The sequence below is a fragment of the Galendromus occidentalis genome, unplaced genomic scaffold (assembly GCF_000255335.2).
Source record: "Galendromus occidentalis unplaced genomic scaffold, Mocc_1.1 scf7180000077083, whole genome shotgun sequence".
Lineage (NCBI taxonomy): Eukaryota > Metazoa > Arthropoda > Arachnida > Mesostigmata > Phytoseiidae > Galendromus > Galendromus occidentalis.
The window spans coordinates 41,495-65,589 of NW_003805071.1; the positions used below are offsets into that span (position 1 = coordinate 41,495).

Here is a 24,095-nt window from a genome sequence, read left to right on the forward strand (position 1 = left end):
TTCGGACTGCCGGTCCTGAGGTCAGAATCTCTCATAGAATGCGCCCCAAATCTGGTTGATGATCGATTCTCACAATCAGCCTTGTGATTTCCCCAAAAGAGCGGGAAGAGGAGTATCCTGGTGCAATCTGTGCGAATACAACACTCAGCTGCCTTGATCCCCAGACAGGAGATTCGCTTCAGTGGCAGAGGAATGAAGAATCCCGACGATTGTCTTAAAAATATTTCGTAATTTATGCTCCCATCCATTTTACATTCGTGAGCTGAAACCGGTTGATGAAGATATTTTGAAAGTAATCCAACTGCTGATGAGGGGAGGAGTGTCTCACCGTTCCTCGAGATCATCATCACAAAATACATGGGTCGTATGCGTCCCGCCACTTTTTCAGAGCTGGATATGAATGTTCTCGAGCGTCAAACTCCACAATTTTAATGTAACTAAGTGACTGGATCTGGAATTGAGCCCTTGACGGAGCTCTGGGTCGTATCCGTGGCGGAAACTCCGACTTCCGACACATTGACCGAGAGATCAAGTTTCACAATCAATTTCGCAAACCCTATAAAGGTACAAAGGCTGCCTGCATGCCCCATGAATGAGCGGCTTCTGCCCATAGCCTGTTTTTTTCGGCGTGTTTGTTCTTGTGGCGGTCGAGATTAGCTTTCTGAGAGAATCTGAATCCGCATTCGTCACAGGTGTATTCTCTCTCTCCGGTGTGGGTCCTCATATGAACCATGAGCTGAGATTTCTGGGTGAATCCTTTGGTGCATTCGTCGCATGTGTAGGGTTTGACTCTGGTGTGAGTCCTAGCATGATTTCTCAGAGCAGAGAGTGTAGCCAGACTCTTCCCGCATTCTTCACAGGGGAACCGGGCTTTTCCGGTGAATGTTTTCTCGGTGGAGTTTTTCCTCGCTTTTTGAACGTGAGCGTGGTTCACGTTTCGCTTCCATTCGCTTCCGTTCGAGCAAATTTCGCTGAAGATCGCTTGATTGCATCTATCCAGAGTCACCTTTTCCCCAACTACAACAAAGTCTCCTGCGAAAGCTGGCACCTCGTCCGCGGACTGGATAATATCATGACTGCCAAGGTTATTGTCCAGATAGAGGCCCAAGTCAAACTGGGGATCTTGAGCTGATACTTCGGCGATTGGAGTAGGCGCCCGATAATCGTCTAGCGCACCATTCCAATGATCTGTGAAGCCCTCGAAGCTCGGATCTTCCGGAAGGAAGAAATGGTCGAGGATGCTGAGGTCTATATATGGGGACGAGGGCTTTCCATTATTGTCCTGATAGGTCGATTCGGCAGCCTCAGGAATGTTCCCGTTCCACTGCTGATCGTTATTGTTCCAAAGGTTCTCTCCAGAAGATATCGCCCCACTCCGAACGTTTCCTTCTGATGCTTCTATATATGGGGACGAGGGCTTTCCATTATTGTCCTGATAGGTCGATTCAGCAGCCTCAGGAATGTTCCCGTACCACTGCTGATCGTTATTGTTCCAAAGATTCTCTCCAGAAGATATCGCCCCACTCCGAACGTTCCCTTCTGATGCTTCCCGTGAGTTGATGCCACCGCAAAGGTAAAGATGGCGCCCTTGAATCCCGTCTTCGTACGCCGTTGCATCAGGGCTCGTTAAGGGCATTCCGAAACCTGACATTCTCGAATGAGCGGCGGTATTCCCTCTCCGGATTCTACTCTTCTCACAGAACTTGCGAGTGGGGTATCCTCGGGTATGACGGGGCTGCTCCTCTGACAAGGAAGTCTTTCCGAATTCCCCGTCAAGTCAGCGATGATTCCCGAAGCTTCGAACAAAATTTAGTCGAAGAGCACTTGATCGTATTTCAGCGGAAATTCAAGCCAGAAGCGGGCTTCACTCTCTTTCGCTCACTCTTGAGTCGACTCTATTCCCTGTGAAACGATGCAAAGTCCAAGTTTAGTCACACGAGTGTGGGAGAAAATTTTTCATCAAAAACGCATAGGAGTTCATTCCCTTCTCGTCAGAGCGTTTCGATCTTGATCATCAATCATCATTATCAGAAGAAATGGACCATTAATCCGGAATATCTTTCCCCTCAGCCTCGTGTATCCCGAAGACAGTCTGATAATTTCTCCCGAATCTCGAGGAGAAGCTCCCGACGGCTCGCGCCTCGAAATTTCCCAGAGTCGATCCCCGATTAAACGTGCAACGGCGATTCGTCAGGACCGGACAAGGACATTCCTCTCTCGCGTCAGACGCTATCGCAGGGGATACCTTGTAATAAGCGATCCATGGTCAGGAATCGGATAGGGACTGCACGATTGAAGGGATTATGTTCCCGCCCATGACGACTGCCGATGACTCTCACTCAGTTCGTCTACTCTCAAATTATCGCCTATCTCTCTCCCGACAGCCGCCGGAAGCTGGGATGCTTCCGATCGCCCTTATTGATAAGACTTACATCAACCTGATCCTCGTCGCGATTCCGGCCACCCGGCTCCTCAGACTCCACAGGTCTCACCTGAGCAGCTTCGACGCTATTGTTTTGGAGAGCGCGTCCTTCCTCACCGCCGCGAATTTTCAATTGTCTTCGACGTTTAACTTCATCGGCGATCTAGCTCTCGATGGATGCCACCGTCTTCTCTGACACAATGGACTGATTGGGCCTCTCGCCTGATTGCTTCGTCAATATCAGGTTTTGTGAAACAATCACGTCGAAGTTTCAGGCCTGAAATTGATCCTCCGGTCTGCCATTAACATGGGTCGGCCTTGGATTCGACCGCTTTTCTCGCCTCTGGGTCTCCCGTGCTCTTATCGATAGCTCTGTCTTGGAATCTATATCAGTTTTGAGTCCTGTGTCCTGTGCCTCTCTCCTCCATACTCCAGATAGCACACTAGCCCATCCTGCTCGCCAACAAAAATGATTTCCGCGCTATTTTTGATCAAAACGCTCGGATCTGACTGCCGACCACTGGTCTGGCGGAAAGAAATCTCGATAGAGTGTCACAGATTGTGCTCGTTCTTCGCACCTCGGACCCTCGGTATACTATGAGCTGACCGCATCCCCTGATAGTGAAAATCGCTGAGTTCGATTCCGAGACACTCTACCTTGCTCAAATTCCAAAGGCTTCCAGCTCCGGAGAGGCTCATTCAGGGATAACCCACAGTTTTGCAACAGAAGCCTCTTACGCACGAATCCTCAGGAGGATTCGGGCGAGAGGCAGACAGCAATGTCGTTCATTCATGAACGGAAGGCGGGTCTCACCGTCGAAACCGCAGTCAATTCTGAAGCTCAAAAACTTCACTTCAGGCAGATTGCCGAGTCCGGTTATATTCTTCTGATGGTAGAATTTCACTGCCTCATTGGGAGAAAGAAGAGGTTGAGAGCGAAGTTGACAAAGCGAAGAACGAGCACAATCTGTGACACTCTATCGAGATTTCTTTCCGCCAGACGGGATGCGGTCAGCTCAAAGTATACCGAGGGTCCGAGGTACCGTTCCCCTGGATGTGGTCTGCGGCGAGTTTTCTTCAGGGAACATTACTGAATTTCAGGAAATCTTTCGGTCGTGATGCCGAAGCATGGGCCCAAGGGTGTCACGTCATCTTTTCTCTCGCTTGGCCCTCTCCAATACTCGACATCGCCACCCCGAGAAATCCTGTACATGCCCCTGCTGATGATAGGGCCGAGATTTAAAAGCGTTTGAGAATTCCTTACTCACTATGACCACCCTGCTTACAGGAGGCGACTATGTGTACAAGTGATTCATACGCGCATCAAAGGTTCCATGGATACCAAGAAAGTGAAATTTATTCGTTCGGAACTGCGGCTTATGACATCGCAACTCAACTTAAGCGACCAGAGAGCAGACTCGGTAGTTCAGAAAGAGATCCTGTGGCCTCGGAAGGAGAGGAGAGAAATGCATTACTGCTGCGTAGTGCGTAGCGACCGTGTAATTCTTGACTGGCTGGTTATCGGATCATGTACTAGTAGTCCATTTAGTCAACCGGTGTCTCGCCACCCAGATTCCGAGAGAAAGAGGGACACCTTGACAAGACAAGGCGATAGAATGTTCCGTTCAAAGTCACAATGGAGTTCGGAGCATATGCTTTCTTCGCAACTTGGCTGCTGGCTATTGCGGCGCAGACGACGATCGAGCCCGATTTCCCGATGTTAGGAGTTTTGCCCATAAGCTGTGAGGAAATCGAATGTACAGGGCTATCTTGATTGGATCTATAGCGAGGTTCTGCCAGAGTTTCATCAGGATATTTTTGCTGCTTCCACGGAATGCCCGGAGATCACTCCAGACATCTCACAACCGAGTTTCGAAGGGATGTCATCTCTTAACTTATCCTACACATCCTTGAAAACTTGGTATGTAGAACATCGTTGTATAAGTATATACATATGAATAACATCTTAGTATGTAGCGCCTCCACATACTCAGCATCTCCTTTTATAGGCGCTACTTCATCGGAAATTCCCTCGAACAGAGGCGAGGCCGCATCTAATGATGTTATTCTATTGATGAGGGTTTTTGTCTCGGTCTTGATAGGGATAGGCTGGGATACCGACGTGCCGAAAAACCACTGATTTGTGCGCCCAGAGGATGTCCTATGTATCGGAATCGTGGGGGATTATGATCCCTTCAGTCCCTGAGCGCGATTGAGAGATTCGCTAGGTTGCCTCCCACAAAGGACCTTTTTTTTTTCATTCTTTTTTTCTGATGTAGCAGCTCGCAAAGGGGTGACCCTATAGTTCTCAAAAGGAACTGCGAGTGCGAAAAGGGGGAGGGGTACTGAGGGGAAGGTAGGCGGAAAAGGTAAAAGAGCCATAAAAAAATGCATTGACGCACTACCCAGAAGAGTGGAAAATTCAACTGGAGTGTGGGGCTCATGTACATAATACCCACTAAGAAACCTATGGCTCTTTACCTGAAGGGAGAGAGCGGATAGTGTTTAATTCGAAGAGTTTCGGATCATACGTTGGAGGGAAGACATGAGGAGGAAGGGCATTCCATAGACGGGATGTGCGGGGGAAAAAAGTGGAGGCGAATTGAGCAGTACGATTGGAGGAAAGTTGGACAGAGTAGGGATGTTGCTTGGTACTGTTTCTGGTTACACGGGCGGGTACCAAAATGGGGGGAACGAGGGAAGAGATTTCATCTGAGCATTCTCCATGGAAGCATCGATAAAATAGGCCGAGGTCGGTAAGGTTACGACGTGAGGATAAAGATTCAAGAGAAGAGGACATGGCTGAATCACCGATGAGACGGGTAGCACGTTTTTGAATAGAGTCCAGGATAGAGAGGGATGAAGGAGCGGCTCCCCCCCAGATATGCGAGCAGTACTCAAGAGAGGGACGGATTTGGGTTTGATAGAGCGAAAGAAGGTGAGACGGAGAAAAATAACGTTTGGCTCTGAAGAGGAATCCTAGTTTTTGGGAAGCTGACTTGGCCATGTTTGCTATGTGATGGTGCCATTTGAGGCTTGATGAAAGGCACACGCCTGAAATAGAGATAATCGATGAAGGAAGTAGCGTTCCGTTGTCGAAAGAGATGGTAGGACTAAAGGGCTCGGTTTTCTTCGTGAAAGGGGTAAGCTGCGTCTTCCGGGAATTGAACCGGACCAAATTAGTTGAGCCCCATTGCAGAATCTTCCGGAGATCGCAATCGATGGAGGAGAGCAAGGTGCTCCGTGAGGAATTTGTTCGAGAAGAGGTCGGCTGCTTCGTGAAAGAGTAACCAAAAAAACTTTTTCGGGCTGATCCACACAGCCAAGGTTTGACGTCCCGGGTACTGTTATTCACATTGCTTCCGAGGACGGATCCATAGAGCAAATGTACCCAGGAGGATCAAGGCCGAGTACCTGCATATTTTTCCGGCAGCAGGTGTGAAAGAGTAACCAGCATGGAGTGTACTGTCGTCGGCAAAGCAGTGTATGGGATTTGTGGTGGAGGCGAGAAGATCATTGATGTGCAACAGGAAGAGAGTTGGAGAGAGTACAGAGCCTTGGGGTACACCTGCGTTCACTGGGAATGATCTTGAGAGGGTGCCATTGGCCATAGCCTTAAAATAACGTTGACTAAGGGAGCTTGAAATCCAGTTGCAGAGATTTGGTTGGAGACCAAAGGAAGGGAGCAATGTCCAGAGCAACAGCAAGGATCCCGCCATGTTTTTCAATAGCTGAGTCCGAAGCTGGGTGGTGTTGAGCAGAAGATAGCCAGTGGAGCGACCCTTTCGAAAGCCATACTGCCGATCACTAATGAGGGAGGACGATAATAAGAGGGCAAAGATTTGTCGCTTTTTTTGGGGATAGGTTGAACGAGGGCAAGCTTCCAGCAAACGGGGAATACGCCTGAATGGAATGAGAGAGAGAAAAGTCCACAGAGTACAAGGGTGAGTTCTGGGGCGCATTTTTTGAGAACTATTGCTGGGATACCATCAGGGCCTGGGGCCTTGGAAACATCAAGGGTACCGAGGATTTTACGGATCGAGGACTGGTGGAACGATATTGGGGGCATGGAGGGAGGAGCGCCAGAAGGAGGGGGCGGGATTTGATTGCCGGGATCAAGTTTAGAGTTTTCTGCAAAAACCTCAGCGAGGGTGTTGGCCGTATCTTCAGGAGTTGTTGCAAGGGAACCACCGGGCTTAGAGAGGGGCGGGAGAGTGCTTGTGGAGAAATTTTGGCGGATTGCTTTTGCTAGTGACCAGAATGGGCGACTGCCACTAGGGCATGAGGTGAGTTTATGAGCGATTGAGGAGACATGGGAGTTCTTAGATTTCTCGACTTGAGCTTTGCAGGCATTACGAGCCTGCTTGAAGATAGAAAAAGTTGACGGGTTAGGCTGGGATTTCCATGCATGATATGCCGAGTTTTTGTTGCTGACAGCTATCGAGCATTGTTTGGTGAACCAGGGTTTGAAGTTGGAAGAAGTTTTTCGGGTAGTGTGTGGAACGAATAGCTCCATGCCGAGGAGGATAATGCCAGTCATGGTAGATGCGCATTCGGAGACATCTGATGTCTTGAAACAGTGAGAGATCCAAGGAAAGGAAGAGAAGAGGGTGCGCAGCTCGTCCCAATCAGCTGAGTCGTAGTGCCAGACATTTTTACAGGTTGATTTTAATTTTCGAAGAGGAGAAATCGGTCGGATTGCTTTGATGAGACAATGATCTGATTTCCCCAGTGGAGCGGATGAGGCAATTGAGAAATTTTCAGGGCCACCCTCCGGTAATAGGTTTCGCTAGAAGGAACAAAGAGTCGGATAGTCACATGAATTCCACAATATTCTATCGCTTCCGAATGATCTAGAGCTTTGGGAGAAATGTGGAGTTACTAACCCAAGTTCCACTGCACCAAGACCGCCACGCTCTCGTAGAGGGATTGGACCAAATAGTATGTAGATTCCCCACCCATTCATCGTTCGCGGATCCTTTCAAGCCGTGGATGATTAAAGAGAATTCTGGTCCTTTGACACCGTAGAGCTTATGCACTTCCGATATGGCATCCGCTGTGAAGTTCCAGGGAACCACAACAGGCTGAAACGAAATTTGTTTTCATCCAGGACGCGCGGTACATCGGATCACGCAATCAGCTTGAGCCGTGGAGAGACACCGACATACCGTGGTCGAGGGTACATGCGGATATTGCCGGACCGTCCTATGGAAGATATTTTCTTGTGATCGTGGATTCGTTTTCCGAATGGCCCGAGGTCTTCGAAATGAGGCGGACAACTTCAACCGCTCTCATAAAGATTTTCGAGGAGATATTCGCCAGACTCGGCAATCCTTCAACGCTGGTGACGGTCTCGCAAGAAACTGCACTTTTCCAACTCAACGCGTAGCCCGAATTTTGCGACACAAAAGGCATAAAACGGATGTTTTCGTCGCCTGGTCATCCTCAGTCAACCGGACAGGCGGAGCGGTCCGTCGATACTCTCAAGCGGACGCTCAAGAAAATTGAGGGGGAAGAACGGGTGACGCAAAACCCGCAAAAGTTCTTTCCGACCTACCGTAACACGCCATCCGCCGCTTGCCCAGGAGGTAGAGCTCCGGCAGAAGTTCTCTTGGGACACAAACCGCGAACCGTTCTTCAGATGCTGATTCTGTCAGAAGGTACCGAGCAGCATGACAGAACCGGTTACCAACACGGCATGAAGCGCAACTTCGATGACCACCATCTCTTGGTCTTGGCGCGCATCCTCGGTCGTTCTCTCCCGAGTCCACTGTCTTCGCGACGGTACACGTAGGGAATCACACGAAGTGGAAGCCCGCAGTTACTAAGGGAAAGATTGGATCAACGATGCACCATGTGGAGATGGATGGTCGGACGCACGTTCGACACGCAAACCAGTCGAAACGCCGGTACTCGTCTGTTGCGCAGACGAAAGTTCCTTCCCCTTGGGATGAATTTGGTCTGGAACTCGCGCTAGAGCTGTCCGATGTCCGCGAAAACCCAGTGACACCGTGTCACCCGAGGCGAACGAACAGACGATTTCCGAGGATTTGACGTTGATGTCGTTCCGAGAAGCACCGGGAGCGCCGAGTTCACCGGAGAGCCTTTCTCCGGAACGAGCCGCGTCGCCCGTAGCGGAGTCGACCCCAGTGAACGCGGCTGCTCGCCGATCCGAGCGGGTACGCATGGCTCCGGCAAGGCTGCAAGTAGACATTATCAGTGCGCCACGCTATGGAGAAGAGCGCGTGGCTAGGGGAGGTGTAGGGGCAGCTGATAGCACCCGCGCTGAGTGACGAAGTTATGCTTGTACCTACTAGCGTACCCTGCCGCGCTTCGCTGCGGCTCGAAGCATACATGCTTTCAGCTTAACCATTAGTACCGCTTGCATTTTCATTGAGACCCCCCTGAATTTCCATCCAATATAGGCTTTCGGCTTGAATCAAACTGTGATCGGTTTACAGCTAGATTTTATTCATAGTGAGCGAATTGTTGCTTTACATCGCTAACCTCGCAATTTGTCAGGCTGATGATCAATGATAATTAATGATTTATTCGGAGGGATGAGTGATGAGTCAGTACAAGAGCGGCCTAGCCGACCCTCACAAGGTCAGGCCCAGATGGTAGAGAACCGCTGACGGCTGCCCTGTTCCCCCGTTGGACCTCGATCGAGATCCTCTGCAGCAAGAATTCTGTTGATCTTCATTCCCCCGAATTTTTTTCTATTTTCTTCCCTAATTCACGGAGGAATGATATTATTATTATTATCATTATTAACTCGTTTTGCTGCGTCGCTCTTCCCCGTCTTGGGATTGTTTCCGAGGAATACTGTATTTTTCTTTTCTTTCTTGTACACTGGCCTGCTTGACCCTGCTTGCCACATCAGTTCGTGCAACCTCGGGATTCTTGGCTTTACCTTTTTCCGCTTTGATTTCACGCTCGATCTGTCTCATTGCGTGCGCTCTCATTCATTGTTGATGATGACGATGCTTTCGATATTTCCAGTTCGCGAAACGCTTGATACTGGCCTTCACGATGCCACCAGGTTTGGAGCCTCTGTATGTCTCCGTCGTTTTCCTCAATTTTGATGATTATGCTGTCGCTTGTGGTGAGGACCTTTTTCCCAGCATACTCGCGGACCACAAGATTTGTCATCGCAATGCTCTTACCCTCGGTTTCAGCGAAACTGTGAGAGTTGTTCCAGACCCCGAGATTCACGACACGCAACGTGTCGGCCACGATTCGTACGTTTTGTTTCGTGCGCATAGCCCCATCTCTGCATGACAGGTTTTGTGGGGGTCCTACGTCGTAGACGATCCCAATGATATCTATGAGAATGTTGTTTCGTTCTTAAGATCTCCTCGATCGATACTGTTTACCTTCGCTATCGGCAAGTTCTTTCCCTGTATCTCTTTCACTTGACTTAGCTGTGAATCAATTGCCTCGCTCAAAATTGAGCCACATCGCTCTCCGTGTCCATATGATATTCCATAGCCAATCAATCAATCATTGTTCGATTTTCTATTCTATATTTTCCTCTTCCTTGCCGTTACCTTTGTCAGATGAATTTGCAACGGGTGCCTCGTTTTGTTACACAGGGGGTTACTTTCATGAAGCGTAAATGCGTTTAGACGGTAGCAATTGCCCACATTAATTGCTCCATGCCGTGCGTCACAACGGTCTCCTGATGCCACGACTTGTATGCTTCCGGAGGCGTCTTCGATAACGAAGGAGAACTAAAGTTTTTTTTTCAATTTTCCTGTTCGATTTGAACAGCACCCTTCCATGGACGATCCAGCCCAGCTTGCTGATTTCGAGGCTTTTCAAGAATTTCGCCTTTTTCGCCATCGGTGTAGGCTTACTATCCGTATCTGAGTGGATGATGTTCTCATCCTAATCTCACTTTTTCGAATTTTTTCTGATGCTGGTTGTTTGTACGCATCATTCATTTGTTGGAAGTTTCCCGGCAAGCTGGCAGGGTCCGCACTTCCTTACCAGGAGCTCAACATCCTTGTCAACTCCGGGCCAATAAACATAGCTTCTAGCCAAAGCTCTCATTCGATTGATTCCCGGATGTCCTTCGTACTCAATTCCAGTACTTTTGAACGGGTGGGGACTAAGCGTCTTTCTTTAGAAGATCGGCCGAAGGCGTTTTCAGGTCTTTCATCTCAGGGATGAACGCCGCGTAGAAGGTTAACATCCCCAGAAATGCTCGTTACTCGCCGACATCCTAGGGTGGTGGCATATCGATGATGGGTTGAACCTTCTTCGGGTCAGGTCGCCTTGATCTCCTCTCGCAAGAGACTGCACTTTCCCAACTTCACGCGTAGCCCGAATTCGCGAAGACGCTTCATTACCGCCACCAATCTAGTTCGATGTTCCTCTTCGGTCGGTCCTGTCACGACGATATCGTCAAGATATGCCATCATGCCCCCAAAACCGCGATGAGCTCGTCCATGACTCCCTGGAAAATACGCGGTACCGTCTTGATACCAAATGAAAGACGCTTCACCTTGTATAGACCTTTGGGCGTGTTGATCGTGAGTATTAGCTGCGAACTCTCCTCAACTGGAGCCTGCAGATCGGCCTCTGTGAGATGTATCTGGGAGAACCACTGCCCGCCGTTGAGTGTGCTGAAGATGTCTTCAGCCGTTGGAAGCGGATACCACCACAATCGGAACGGCCAAATCGGAATGTGAAACCTTCTTGATTACCCCGTTCTCTTCACACCGATCGATTTCTGCACAGACTGCAGGCAGTGTCGCGTGGGCGACAGGCCTCGCTCTCCTGAATACAGGTTCTGAATCAGATTTCAGCCTGATTGCTGCTTGGAACTTTGTGCAACGGCCGAGCCCTCCCGTGAAAATGGCGCCAGGCGTGCTTATATATACAAGTATAGCTTCGTCACTCAGCGCGGGTGCTATCAGCTGCCCCTACAGAGGCGGCATCGATGGAAGGGCGAATTGAATTCCTGAACCTGAAATGCTTCGAAGCTGAGGCGGCTGGTTTTACGCAATGATGAAAAGTATAATCGGCAATCACGTGTCGCGCATGTAAGAGAATATGATTCTCGTCAGGTTGTTCGTCTGAGGGAACAACCGTGGAGCGTGGAGGTCAAAGTCGATTCGAAGCCCGCGATGCACGTTTCCCTGAAGAAGGCGCACACCAAGAAATGCAGGAAGTTGCTTTTGTTGGCTGTCGACCTCGCAGAGCATTTCCAGGAGTCTCTGCTGCGACTGATGGGGGAATGTGAATATTGCACCATGTGCAATAATATGTCGCTAATCCAGAAGAGATTGAGGCTCGATAAGGCCGTCGAAGATGTCGAAAGAACCATCAACGAACTCGATATTGTGTTCCGAGAATAAACCCTAGTTTCCTGACGGAAACATGCACTTGGATATTTGGAATTCCTTAGTTACTTATTGGGGAAGAGCTCCCTGTATACGATATTGCGCACTTAGAGGTGGTTTGAGCAATACGTATATTCGGAGGATTCTTGACTCGTGAGAGCGCCGTGTATAGCTGACCATGTGCGAATACATCCTGTGGTAGGAAGAGGCCCACCTGGGTGAATTTCTCGCCTCGGCTCTTGCTTATCGTCATAGCGAAAGCCACCCGGAGTGGGAGCTGTCGACGTTTCAGCCTGAATGGTGACCCATCCCCATAGAGATCGACTCGGAAAATCAAAACTCTGACACCCTTCCGGTGCCCAAATGTGAACGAACACATGACGGTATGAGTTCCCAAGGAATCGACGCATAATCGTGTGCCGTTGCATAGGCCGTGGTCGATGTCCAAGTTTCCCAGGAGCATCACTATAGTCCCTTTCGTCAGATGAAGAACGTAAGGGGGAAGACCGGAGGGTGTGAGGCTGTTCAGATAGTCTAATGGGATGTTGCTCGTAGCTCCGTTGGAGTCACTGGCGATAGAGTCCCAACTTCGGTAGAAGTATTCCTGTGCAGGATCATCAACGTAGATTCTCTTAAGGGCCTCGTCGTTCATGAAATCGACATGGGAATTCTTCGTCACCAAGATGGTCGTGTCACATAGAACGTCAATGTTCGAAGTTAGCAGCACATAGGAGGCTCAAGGGGACGGTGACCCTGTCGTCCTCGTCGTTGGCACTTCTCCTCCACGCCTATTTCCCCGCTTCCGTACTCTCCCGTCCCCGATGCTGAGCAGAGAGTTTTGCCATTGAGCACCGCCGGATACGGCCCTCATGTTCGTTATGAAATGACGTGTTTGGTATAGGCACCATGAAGGCGATGTCTTGACGCAAGCTTAGAGGATTGAAGGGAGAGAGTGGGTTCAGCGAACCCATGGGGGCCCAAATCCCTTCCGTGGAGAGAACGGTGTGACGCTTAGCTCGCCGCGGAAGAAAGTACTTCCATCCTTCAGCGCTGTGGTCAGAAATTCGCACCGGAACGCTCGGAGGCTGGACGAGTTTTTTAAATGCTGTAACAATGATATCCCTACTGACACAAGCCGAATAAAATCGACGGGCGCCCTATCTGCTTTTCTCAACCCTCTCGAGAATAGATTGAGTGCCAGTTCAATTGTGACTGAAGATGGAGGCAACGACCTTAAGCTATTCAAGTGGCATAGCTCCCTTTTTCGCTTTTCCGAGAAAATGACGAGGAACCCTGTACCTCCAAAGGGAAAGTCTGGGAATTTCTGATTCAAGTTCTACTTCCGGGGTCGACTTTTGCATAAATATCCTTTCGGGCTCTGCTCTCCCCTGTGGCCACTGGAACGTCAGTGGAGAGCTCTCTTCACGCTTCCAGTTGTCCCCGCGAAGACGTCTTGCGTTCCCTCGGGCGCTTTTGCATTGAATTCTTGAGTCGCATCGACGTGAGATGTAATGCTAATCAATGGGGTTCAGAGACACCGAGGAAACTTGCGGGGCTATTCAGCTAGGGAGAAATTCATGAAAGTTCTGACGGTGAAGCTAAGAGCGGGAAAGTTATATCGATAATAATTCTTCGATTTGGAGTGTTGTCGATCGGCATTGTGGTAACTGAATACCGATATTACCTTGTCAATTATTCCACTGTGAACTAAGTAGTCCGTGTTGTGAAATCAAGGGGAATGCTAAGCGTATATATATCAGGATATGCAGGATCAATATGGGCACAGTACAGACGAAGCGCTTCGTAGCGGGGTGAAGCGGAGGAAGAACTTTTGTATGAGGGGACTTTCGACATAAGGTCCTCAATCTCCTGGGAGGGCGCTGATTGTGGTTAAGAATCCTTATGACTACAATGATCGATCCTTGGCTCAAATTGGCTGCTCGCGAATCAGCCAGAGCAAGCGTGTTGGTGAAAGGAGGATGACGGAGCAGCGGAGATCCCCGATGCAATCCGTAGCTGCTTGTGGGAGATTCATTCTGCTGCTCAGGGTCAAAACAAATCTGGTACAATGGACTCTTCTTCTGATTTCAATGACCATCCTCATGGTATAAGCGCCCAGGAATCTCTCATTCCTGCCCCGAGAAGCCCCGAGTGGTCACAGCGAGCGGTTTGCGCTGAGAAGAGTCGAGTGTGGTATCACTCTCACTCTCCTCCTCGAAAAAACATGGCGGCTCATCTGTGTTGTCATATACCTACTCCATCGACAGCAGCAGCAGCTCACATAAGTCCATCTACTCTTGTTGACCCGAATCGTGTGTGAGCTCACCGAGCCAAACTTCACCTTGTTTTTCCGTTTCTTGGCGTCCGATAGTAGGGAAATATGTCTCTGAGAATTCTTGTGGGATGTAAGCGTGTCATTGACTACGCGGTGAAGGTGAGTCTCCTTCGATATCGTACCGGCAGGACAACTGCTATCGAGGGCTCATTTCGTGAGGGGCCTGCGTGGAATATTGTATTACGGTTCAGGAACCGTTTGCCGACCTGTATCGAGCCAAGGTCCGGTTACGAATACGGGAAGACTAGTTCAAATCTGCCCTGATCACATCTGTTGACGCTGCTGAACGTTACGCGGATGTAATGAACAAGAAAGGTCCGGGGAATGGTTTCAGTTTAATGAAGGCCAATAACGAAATTCTTCCTTCAGGTCCGTGTGAAGCCAGATCACTCTGGGGTCGTCACCCAAGGTGTGAAACATTCTCTCAACCCTTTCGACGAGATAGCCGTAGAAGAAGCCGTCAGACTCAAAGAGAAGAAGCATGCTTCCGAGATTATCGCAGGTAGCTATAAGTTCTCTTCTTTCTGCATATTCGGTAAGGAATGACCGTGGGGTACGAATCCACGGAGGAATCCGATGGGGAACCGCGAAGGGGAGCTCTCTTGAATCTACTCGCCCATTTTGTGTGTGAGCATGGTGCTAGCAATCACTGATTGTCGTCAGTTCAGCGCTGCCACGGCGGCGAGGTTGCGCTCAGCCGTGTACTTCCTCTCCATTCAGGGGAGCCAACAATGACAAAGGATGACAGCGCAATGAGAAGCTGAAAGTCTTGATGTAGGCATTCTGTCGAAGGACGATGGATATTTATAGATAAATAGGTGCACCTTGGATCATTCCTGGATTATCCGAGGACTGATTAGTGAAGCATTCAAAGACTTGCCATGTCGCCTCGACATATCGGGAGCCGAGCTACGGAGAATCGTCTGCATCGAGATTCACTGTTGATTAGCCCGGAGATTCGGGGATACTTAGGAGGAATCCTGAATTCCTGTACTTAGTACTTTTGCCCTCATTCACCCTTGGTAGAGTCTGAGGACTTGTCGGAATATGGAATTCATCGCGACGATTGCTTCTCTTCTCAGTTTCCTGTGGACCGGCCGCTTGCCAGGAAACCCTACGAACAGCGTTGGCCATGGGCGCGGATAAAGCAATCCACGTTGAGGTTTCGGAAGCCGAATACGCCACCTTGCAGCCTGTTCACGTATCGAAAATCTTGGCTAAGTTGGCGGAGAGGACCCAAGCGAACTTAATTCTCGTTGGCAAACAGGTGAGTCGGAGTCTAGCGCTCGAGGAGCGCGATGATGCTAGTCTGCTAGGATTTCTAGTATCGCGTTCGCCGGCGACGCGAGAACTAATGCGACATGGCATGGCTTCGACGCGACGACGTGATGATTGACCATACGCAATTCATTCAGGCAATCGATGACGACTTGAATCAGACGGCTCAGATGACTGCCGGTGTTCTCGATTGGCCTCAAGGGACTTTCGTTTCTCAAGTTGAGCCTGAGGGAGACTCCTTGAAAATTGTCCGTGAGGTGGACGGTGGTTTGGAGCACATCAAAGTGAAGCTCCCCGCCGTCGTAAGTGCCGATCTTCGTTTGAACGAACCTCGGTACGCAACGCTGCCAAACATCATGAAGGCAAAGAAGAAGCCCATGGAAAAACTGTCTGCGAAAGATCTTGGTGTCGATATCGCAGCAAGAATCAAGGTGAGCATTGCCGGTAGGATGATCCAATTGAGTTGACCCGGACATTTTCTCCTCCCGATCGGGATTCGCTAATATCTTCGACTTCTGTACAGGTTGTGAATGTGGCGGAGCCTCCCGTGCGAGAGGCTGGTGCGAAGGTGGAGAATGTTGACGAACTTCTCGGCAAGCTCAAAGACCTCGGTCGCATTTAGCCTGGTGAGCTCCTCAGTCCTTTCCAGATGCTCCTCGATCTATTCATCCTTGATCAATCCCGATTGACTCTCTCTCTCCCTCCAGGTTCATCGATAGCTCCAATCGGAGGGACCAGTAGTCTTTCTCGCACAGTTTCAAACAGATGTACATATCGAATCTGTGCGTAGTAGAACATATAGTTAAAGATTTTGGAGATGAATAAATTTTCGACATTTTAACGAATTCCACGTCTTCATTGGCCAGTGAAGTCGATGTTGTGACTCTCTGCATCATCCGGGCGCTCCCGCGCAGACTCCCGAGTCGACTAGACCTGGTCTCCTCCATCCGCGCTATTCCGTCAACTTTCGTACGAATACGGGGAGCTTTGCTAGAGAACGTAGCCCTGACCAACGTCATGTTTTAATGGATTCATTCGCTGGTACCGCTCCGCTCCAGGGAACAGAAGTCCCAGATAGACCGATCGATCTTGTTATGAGTTACTCATAACAAGGAAAAGGCATTCCTTAGAGTACTCGCACGCTCCTGCTCGGCTGGTCATGCCAGACTGTTGGCATGTGTGTCATGTGGCGAGGGCAGGGCATAGGCGCGGTTTTATTCAAATGACTGATTGATTTAGCTTAATGAATTATACAAGATATCGTTCATGTGACAGATCTGAGAGGAATCGGACAGGATGTGCGGAATCGACTTTTCTCTCTTATGGGATTCATCTGGGCTCCCTCGCGAGCTCGCAACCATAAAATCACCGAGATAACTTGCACAGGGAGCTCCGTCGCTATCGGGAGCTATATGAAGACCTACCGAGGAGTTCTGAACGATTACTATGTGACGACTCTTATCTATCCTAGGCCAGCTGACTATTACTCCGCTGGATACTATGCATCGCCTGTTTGTCGGACGATCAGGCTGAAGAATCAAGACAGTTCGGATGAAGGTTTCGGCGGATCCTTCTCGAATAATGGCAGAAAATCTGACGACTTAGTCGAATTAGAGGTTACGAAAACTAGAAAGGTCCCGTTACGGTGGAAATTTTCGCCGAACGAGCAGCTCGGAATACGGCGGCTGTCTCGGGCTGAAGCTCAATTCAAGGGACGCTCCAGTTCTCAGCGGTGCCCCGGCGAATGCTTCGCGGAGGAGGACGTTCCTTATTGCTCGTCTTCTTAAATAATTGTTGTGTATCGATCGATTCAGTAGACAGAAGAATTCGGAAGTTTCTCTGGAAATTTTCTGGGAGCTTTGAATGAATCCCCCGTTCCCAGACAGCTAAACCTAACAGATTTCCTAGCCGACCAGGTGTTTCCAGCTGTTCTAGACGAATCGGGGACATACGGACGCCGGAGGACGGCTCTTTCTAGATGTATCACACTCATTTATTTTAGCAAAAGCTCACAAACGTCACTAGGAGAGTTAAATGTTTCCCTAAAATATACACATGCGGAAAACGAATAAATATAGTCTCCTGCCATCACTGCTGGTCTAGATCTCGTTGTACAAAGTGTACATTCGCCGCATGCCTCTATCCGGAGGCTTTACATCCTGATCAGCTCTCGGCCGGAGACGGGTCTAGATCGCCGAGATTGGCCAAAATCGCCTCAAGGCGATGCATGGTCCGAGGCGGAACGCATTCTCAGTAGTAAACCTCTCGCCTGGGGAGAACTTCCATTGGAGGGGCATCATGAATTCAACGATTTAAATTATGCCACAGAGGAGACTCATCTGCATAGTTCCTAAAGGCCGAGCTCTCATGGCATCCTCGTTTCCTCCTCCTCTCTACAAGCTCAACATTCTTTGACTATGTGCATCGGTTTCGACTAGAACAGTGCTCAACAACTTCGGCATCGCGCTTCTGCAGCGACACGGAATACATACATACAAGCGGAAGTGAATATCATAGACTTTACAAGGAGGAAATGTCTCAGAGCTTGTGCGCACAGCACCAATACAGCTCTAGAGTGAGCCATGGATGACCTTCCTCTCGAACCTCCTCGAATCCTTCTGAATATTTGTGCGACCAAGGGATCAGAAATCTTCTTCCGTGAAGGGAGAGAAGGAAATATGTTTCCTATTGAGCTTGGCCAGGTCCCTACACGAGTTTTCCGACAATGGGTTATCTTCCAGGTGGATCTCGCAGTCTGGATGGAGGTTCTTCAAGAAATCAGCTTCGATATCTGTGGAACGGGAAAAGGGAAGTTATTTCCAACCGCATGGTAGATTACGTTATGAGTGGAACTGATCGCTGCAATGGGCCCGAAGCCCGTTCGCAGCTTCAACAATTACATATGTTCAATCAAGGAATGTAAGAAGTACGGTGCGGTCCGTTCGTGACGAGTAGCTGGCGAGCGCCCTCGTAGAGGAAAATTTGGGAAAAGGACTGGAGTCTGAGCGTCGGTCCAAACGATGGAACCTTAAAGCAAAGATCACAGTCTGCCACAAAGGAGTGGAAAATGTGTGAAGTCCGTCAAGCATTCTTGTCCTCCCTCGACGACCCGCGTTCGATAGTGAATGACTCAGAATGCTATCCCACGCGGTAACTTCTCGAGTAATCTATTTGAATGCTTCTGGTAATGGTTGCGGTAAGACCCGAACATTGTTCGGCCATCCTTTCGGGGGCTTAGAGAAGCTCGGACAAGAGGCCTCCACGACGACCTGTCTATATTTAGATGCTCATAGTTCACAGGGTTCACAATGTCCGTTTCTGCCTCACGGTCGCCGGAGTCTACAGACGACGACGACCTACGGACATGTGCATCCGAGGCCCGGCTTCTTGAGCACCGTTCAAAGATCCAAGTCTCCACGTCGAGAAGAACCGAGTTTCAGAGATAATGTTTGGCAGCTAGCGCCTCAGTCTTCCTGAGGTCACTTCATGGAAAACTTGAAACCCGTTCTTTCTCGACAGATACGCTCGAAGAGGGTGTACACAGTCTGGAGGACGTGAAGGCGAGTCTCTCAGTCAGTTGGCCTGCAGTTCCGAGCTGCGCAGCTAGCGAGCGGCTTCTCGTGGGTGTGAGAACCAAACATGAGTTTGAAGCGCGGGTCACTCCGTGGAATGAGCTAAGGGGCTTCCAGGGCTCAGCTCAACCACAGCCCAAGGTATCCCGCGAACGGGAGGGCTCGAAGACTTTCGCTCCAGTCGACGACTGCGTGAAATAATTCAGTACGACATGACGCCTATGTAGGCATTCTCACGGAGCATAATTGATCCCTGCGCCGCTCACCGAAAATATTGTTAGCCCGTAGGTTGAGGTAGCGTAGTTGTTTCATTTTGAAAACGACCCACGGAAATGTGATGAAATCGTTGTTCGAGATATCGAGATGCGTGAGATGCGGCAATTCGGAGAGCTCTTCTGGGAGGTTGGTGAGCCTGGAACGACACACGAGCATCCATGAGACTTTTCCATAGGAACTCTCGGAGCAAAGGAGCGGGTAAACGCTCCATCCTCAGACGGATTCGAAATACGGTAAGAGCTCGGAGCGGAAAGAAGCATACTTGTTGTAGGCTAGGTTGAGCCGCGTTATGTTGGTGAATTTCCTGGCGAGTTTTGGTGGAATCTTGCGGAGTCCATTATCGGATAAATCACAGTGGAGCACGACGGTGTCGCGCAAGAGGAGGTACACCGCATCGGGGAATGACACCAATGAGCACGCCGACAGATCTTCAAGGAAAAATCGGAACCTCTGAAATCTTGAGCGTCGAGACGCACCATCACGGAGACGGCAGAACGTCGGACTCGGGCCCCGAACCGTGGGGTGTATAGACAGAACTCGGGGGAAAAATAACACGATAGCTGCGACTTAGCGATCGGTTCACAGCGAAGTTCACTCTGGGTCGAACTTTACCTAGGTTCTGGTTCTCTGCCGCGTCGGAGATCCTATGCACAACCTTTACGACGCCACGGCCCGCGGCGCCCACGATGTCATCAGGCCTGCGCTCCGTGATTAGCATTCCGCAGCTCATCGCTCGGCGAGACAATCGGCTAAATTCACAAAAGTCCTGAGCTGTCCGCGTTCCACGATCTTCAACTGAGTGGTGTGCGACACCTAGTTTGACAGGGACCGATGGGCTCTTGTAGAGTGCGTCAGGGTTCAGACTCTGGCGTCATTAAAGCTGTAGCCTCCTTTCCAGACATTCTCTCTATCCGCTCGCTTGTTCACCGACAACTCTCCACACAGCTTTTACGCAGATCTCGCGGTACGACGACTACGGAAGAGTGAGGCCGAGAGCTCCCAGAGAACAGAGACATTGACCGACCGAGGCGAAGAAAGAGAAAGAGAGAAAGTAGCTTACCACAAAGTGAATTCGAACTATTGCGCGTTAACTCTTCTGCGTAAAAATGAGCCGAGCCCTGGTTTACAAGGGAGAACCGAGTCCGGTTTTTTTCCTCTAAAATTAGCGCTTCGGTTTGATCAGTTTCGAGCTTCGCTCGAATTGAACAATCGAAGCAAGTCAGATTGCATGTATCTTAGATCTGGAACAGTATGGCTTTCGCAATCGACGTTGACGGAGTCATCGGCCTCCTGGGCTCTGCGCGGAGATGTTCGAGTAATAGTTTATTTCTCCCTCCCAACAGCTGGATATTCGCCGAGTGGGTTCGAGCAACTTGAGTGAACAGCGCGATCGACCTCCCGCATTGTGATAAAGTGATAAGGGTTATTCGGGGTGTGAATACATTTCGCGGGATCGTCGATTGAATACTCTGGTTGAGATTTTCTCGTCATCGCCCGAATTACTGTCTGAATTGTGTTCGCGAATCGATGTGCTCCCGCGTACCTGTACGACACGTTCCGGATGTCCGACACGTTCCGACACGTCATGGAGCCTGAAGAGGCTGAGTTCGCTGTTTTCAGATGCATATCTCGCAGATGGAAAACACAAAGCAAGCTCTCGGACCTACGCACACGAATAGTTGTGCTCGTATATCTACGAGAGGAATATAGCTGTTTTCCCATCCAACTCCTCTATTTTGGGACTTTTTTCTCCGAAGCGTGGGAACTATGACCCTGGACACGTCGAACTCGCAGAATGGCGGTAACCGAGAAGCTGCGGGGAAGTGGCAGCCTCTATCCGCAAAATTACTTCGTTCTTAGTTTTCGGGCAACATCACGAACGCGAAGAACTCGCGAGGGTTCCCGATTCCCAATGAATGATTCCCTTTCGAATCGAGAAGTGGATTGATACATTGACGGTTTGCTTGTCGACGTCTAGCTTGCGCGCCTCCGCTGGACTTCGCCGTCGGGCCTCGGAACTTAGAGAGCATCTCAGCTCACTTCGACCCCCGTAGCACCATAAGGTACTTTTCGGTTTATAAAGCAGAGTCTCCTTCAGAGCCTGCGCGGGGGTTTCCGAGAGAGATACTGCGACTGGATACTAGATTATCTCGGTCCAAGCTGCATAATTATCTTCGGGGACGAGGATAGCTCCTGCGCTCTCGCAGGCGAAGATCATGGGGAGCTTGGACTACCTAGCCTATCGACTGCTGTCATCTTTCAGAAATCATGGAGGGAACGGTATCGACCAATGGAGATGGCGTCGTCTCAAGTTATGTCCCGCGTCTCAAGCATAGGAGGGGCCTTGACTCGGGCCATGAATTCGTCGAACGGTCTAGAAACGCTGTTCTCCAGGACAGGAGTCTGCTTGTCTGCGATCGTGCTCGAGAACTTCGCCGACGCAACGTCCCTGTTGACCAAGCCTCAGAGATTCAGATCGCTCTGTCTGATAGATGGACCTGAGTCATCGTAGGTATCGGGCCAATGTACTCTTTCTTGAGATCTATCGGATCCGGGGATGCTGAACGAATTCGCCGGATGGGCGTCGAGAAGTGCAAAGAGCGCGGGAAGACGGCGGCTTCGATGAGGTATATGAACAAAGCAGAGACGCACGTGGCGACGATAGCGTTTTTTCTCGCGATATCATGAGACTGCGCGTGAAGGGCGTGTGCGCTGAGTCCGACGAAGCTGAGCGAGTCATAGGTAGTAGACAGTTTAAATAGAACGGTGATGACGTCTAAGCACTTCGCGTCCTCAAGAGTTCGCTCTCGCCATCGTAGCGTCAACGGTGCTCTTCCCCTATACCGATCAGCTCTCTTTCGCGATTGCAGACCCCCTTCGCAAGCTGCGATACTCTTCTGCTCACAATTATCATCGGAATCAGGGTTTGAATGACCGATCAGAGTGTATATTTTCCGAACGCGAGTAGTCCCGAGTTCGAGATAGGTTCCGAGAGTTTTCTGATAGGCCGTTTGTCAATAGCTATTTCTTCTCATTCTAATTCATATGCGAGGATTAATTTATATTTATTCATTCAATTTGCCTTAGAGCGATAGCAAGTGCTTCATGACTGGGGGATTCGAGAAATAAAGAGAACTGGAGGACAAACTTCGGTTCCATCGAAAGCCGTAACTTTTATTCGAAACTTGCTCAGATTTGCGCCTTCTGTTGAAGTTCCTTAGCCTTGGCCTTTTCGAGCTTGGCAATGCGAGCCTGGCTCTTGTTCGAGACGATACCACCACCCCAGTGCTTCCTGATCTCGTCGAAGCGCTCGTTGAAGTTCGTCTTGATCGACTCGACGATCTTGCCGAGGGATTGCTCGTCTTCTCGGTTGACGGTGGTCAGACACAGCGCGGAGCATGTCTTCCTACGGCAGACCGTACCGAGACGAGCTTTGCCTTTCACGATGCAGTAGGGAACTCCCATACGGCGGCAGAGCGCCGGAAGGAAGATGACGAGCTCGATGGGATCGACGTCATGGGCGATGACGACGAGGCTGGCTTTCTTATTCGTGACAGCGGTCGTCACGGTGTTCACACCCTGGCGGATTGCGTTTGGTCTGCTACCAGGCTCGTCGGCCTTACCGGCGGCCTTGGCTTCGGCGCGAGCTCTGAGACGCTGCTTGCGAGCTTTGCGGTCTTCGGGACGGTATTTGTCCAGCAGCTTGAAGAGATTCGTCGCCGTTTGTTTGTCCAACGTCTGCGAGAACTGATTGATTGCCGGCGGGACCTTGATACGCGAGTACAGAATGGCCTTCTGTCGCTGGAGACGGATATACTTCGGCCAACGAACGAAACGAGTGAGGTCTCGACGAGGCTGGATGTCCTCACCTAATAGGAGAAAGCGGAACAGACAGCTCTGTTAGCGGAATCGAAAATCGGCCAAACCTTGAAACACGATGAAGCGTATCCCTGTGCTCCGACTCCACGAACACGTCGAGAGACGGCCTCACCAGCTGGTGTCTCCTCTTGCTCAGTTATAACGAGTGAAGTTATCTCTCAGCCTAACGCTTTCTCGAAGACGCGTTTCATCGGCTGGATAACAGTCCCCGTTGCGGGGGACTTCGGGCCTAGCTCTGACGGGATGGATTCGGTAGCGAACCCATCGCGGGTTCAGCAGCCTCGTCCATCGAACGCAGTCCACGTGGACCGAGCATCATAGGCCTTCACTCACCGATCGAGAAGCGTTTCGGACGACTTTCATAGAGGGGGTTTTCCTGCTTCTTCGCAGCCCCCTTGCGCTGAGAAAGCGGCGCCGGCGCGATCTTCTTCTTGCTTTTGCCCTTCAAAGCCGGAGGCTGCAATAATCATTCGTACGAAAACGGCTTAGAGGAGCGAATCGCTTCAGATTGGTGAGCTGACAACCCCTCAACGAGAAAATTCTCTAAAATTGTCAGACGTCAAGTTCACATCCGTTTGGAAAGCTCAATCTCGAACTCCAATCAGGTGAAGAGATTCAATGTACATCATGGTAATTAAACGAATCGAGGCCGGCATGCGGCCGGGCTCTGGGGACATTCAATTTCAGCTGAGGACAGCGAAACGGGGACGATCGTCATTAAAATCGATGCTCGAGCTTCCTTGCTGACACGACTCACCATTTTTAATTTGATAGACGACCGAGTTCGGAACTAAATTCCCGATTTAACCGGATTTCTGCAGCACACCACGCTCGTGGCCAAAGCTGCAGGCGAAAAGGACCATCGTCTACAACCTGGCGGCCATCTTAGCGTCGCGATCCCAGCGCCCTCTAGTGGACACTTGAACTGTCGGAGGGGAATTATATTTTTTTCCTCGATACAACTTGAGGTGAGAAACCTCTTC

General features: G+C 50.1%; 3 protein-coding genes across 3 annotated transcripts; 1 reads left to right on the plus strand and 2 right to left on the minus strand.

Moving 5' to 3' along the window:
- The first annotated feature begins 14,026 nt into the window (after positions 1–14,026).
- On the plus strand, positions 14,027–16,226 carry Etfb (Electron transfer flavoprotein beta subunit). Its single transcript, XM_003740662.2, has 6 exons — positions 14,027–14,206; positions 14,477–14,609; positions 15,190–15,374; positions 15,523–15,816; positions 15,909–16,011; positions 16,093–16,226. The coding sequence occupies exons 1-5, from the start codon at positions 14,153–14,155 to the stop codon at positions 16,005–16,007; spliced, it is 765 nt and encodes a 254-aa protein (XP_003740710.1). The 5' UTR covers positions 14,027–14,152; the 3' UTR covers positions 16,008–16,011; positions 16,093–16,226.
- A 1,679-nt stretch (positions 16,227–17,905) lies between these two features.
- On the minus strand, positions 17,906–20,077 carry LOC100906729 (leucine-rich repeat-containing protein 20). Its single transcript, XM_003740665.1, has 4 exons — positions 19,846–20,077; positions 19,496–19,661; positions 19,224–19,369; positions 17,906–18,176 (listed from the first exon to the last, which is right to left on the minus strand). The coding sequence occupies exons 1-4, from the start codon at positions 19,961–19,963 to the stop codon at positions 18,028–18,030; spliced, it is 579 nt and encodes a 192-aa protein (XP_003740713.1). The 5' UTR covers positions 19,964–20,077; the 3' UTR covers positions 17,906–18,027.
- Positions 20,078–22,377: 2,300 nt separating this feature from the next.
- Positions 22,378–23,978, minus strand: RpL7A (ribosomal protein L7A). Its single transcript, XM_003740664.1, has 3 exons — positions 23,870–23,978; positions 23,446–23,569; positions 22,378–23,102 (listed from the first exon to the last, which is right to left on the minus strand). Exons 1-3 carry the CDS (start codon positions 23,870–23,872, stop codon positions 22,423–22,425), a joined length of 807 nt encoding a protein of 268 aa, XP_003740712.1. The 5' UTR covers positions 23,873–23,978; the 3' UTR covers positions 22,378–22,422.
- Positions 23,979–24,095: the final 117 nt, after the last annotated feature.

Coding starts and splice junctions, on each gene's coding strand:
- Etfb (XM_003740662.2), top strand. CDS start 14,153: ATGTCTCTGAGAATTCTTGTGGGATGTAAGCGTGTCATTGACTACGCG. Junction 14,207..14,476: donor TCATTGACTACGCGGTGAAG/GTGAGTCTCCTT, acceptor TTCTTCCTTCAG/GTCCGTGTGAAGCCAGATCA. Junction 15,375..15,522: donor TAATTCTCGTTGGCAAACAG/GTGAGTCGGAGT, acceptor CAATTCATTCAG/GCAATCGATGACGACTTGAA.
- LOC100906729 (XM_003740665.1), bottom strand. CDS start 19,963: ATGAGCTGCGGAATGCTAATCACGGAGCGCAGGCCTGATGACATCGTG. Junction 19,662..19,845: donor GGCAGAGAACCAGAACCTAG/GTAAAGTTCGAC, acceptor TTTTCCTTGAAG/ATCTGTCGGCGTGCTCATTG. Junction 18,177..19,223: donor ACGGGCTAACAATATTTTCG/GTGAGCGGCGCA, acceptor CCCGTTCCACAG/ATATCGAAGCTGATTTCTTG.
- RpL7A (XM_003740664.1), bottom strand. Junction 23,103..23,445: donor TCCGAAACGCTTCTCGATCG/GTGAGTGAAGGC, acceptor TTCTCCTATTAG/GTGAGGACATCCAGCCTCGT.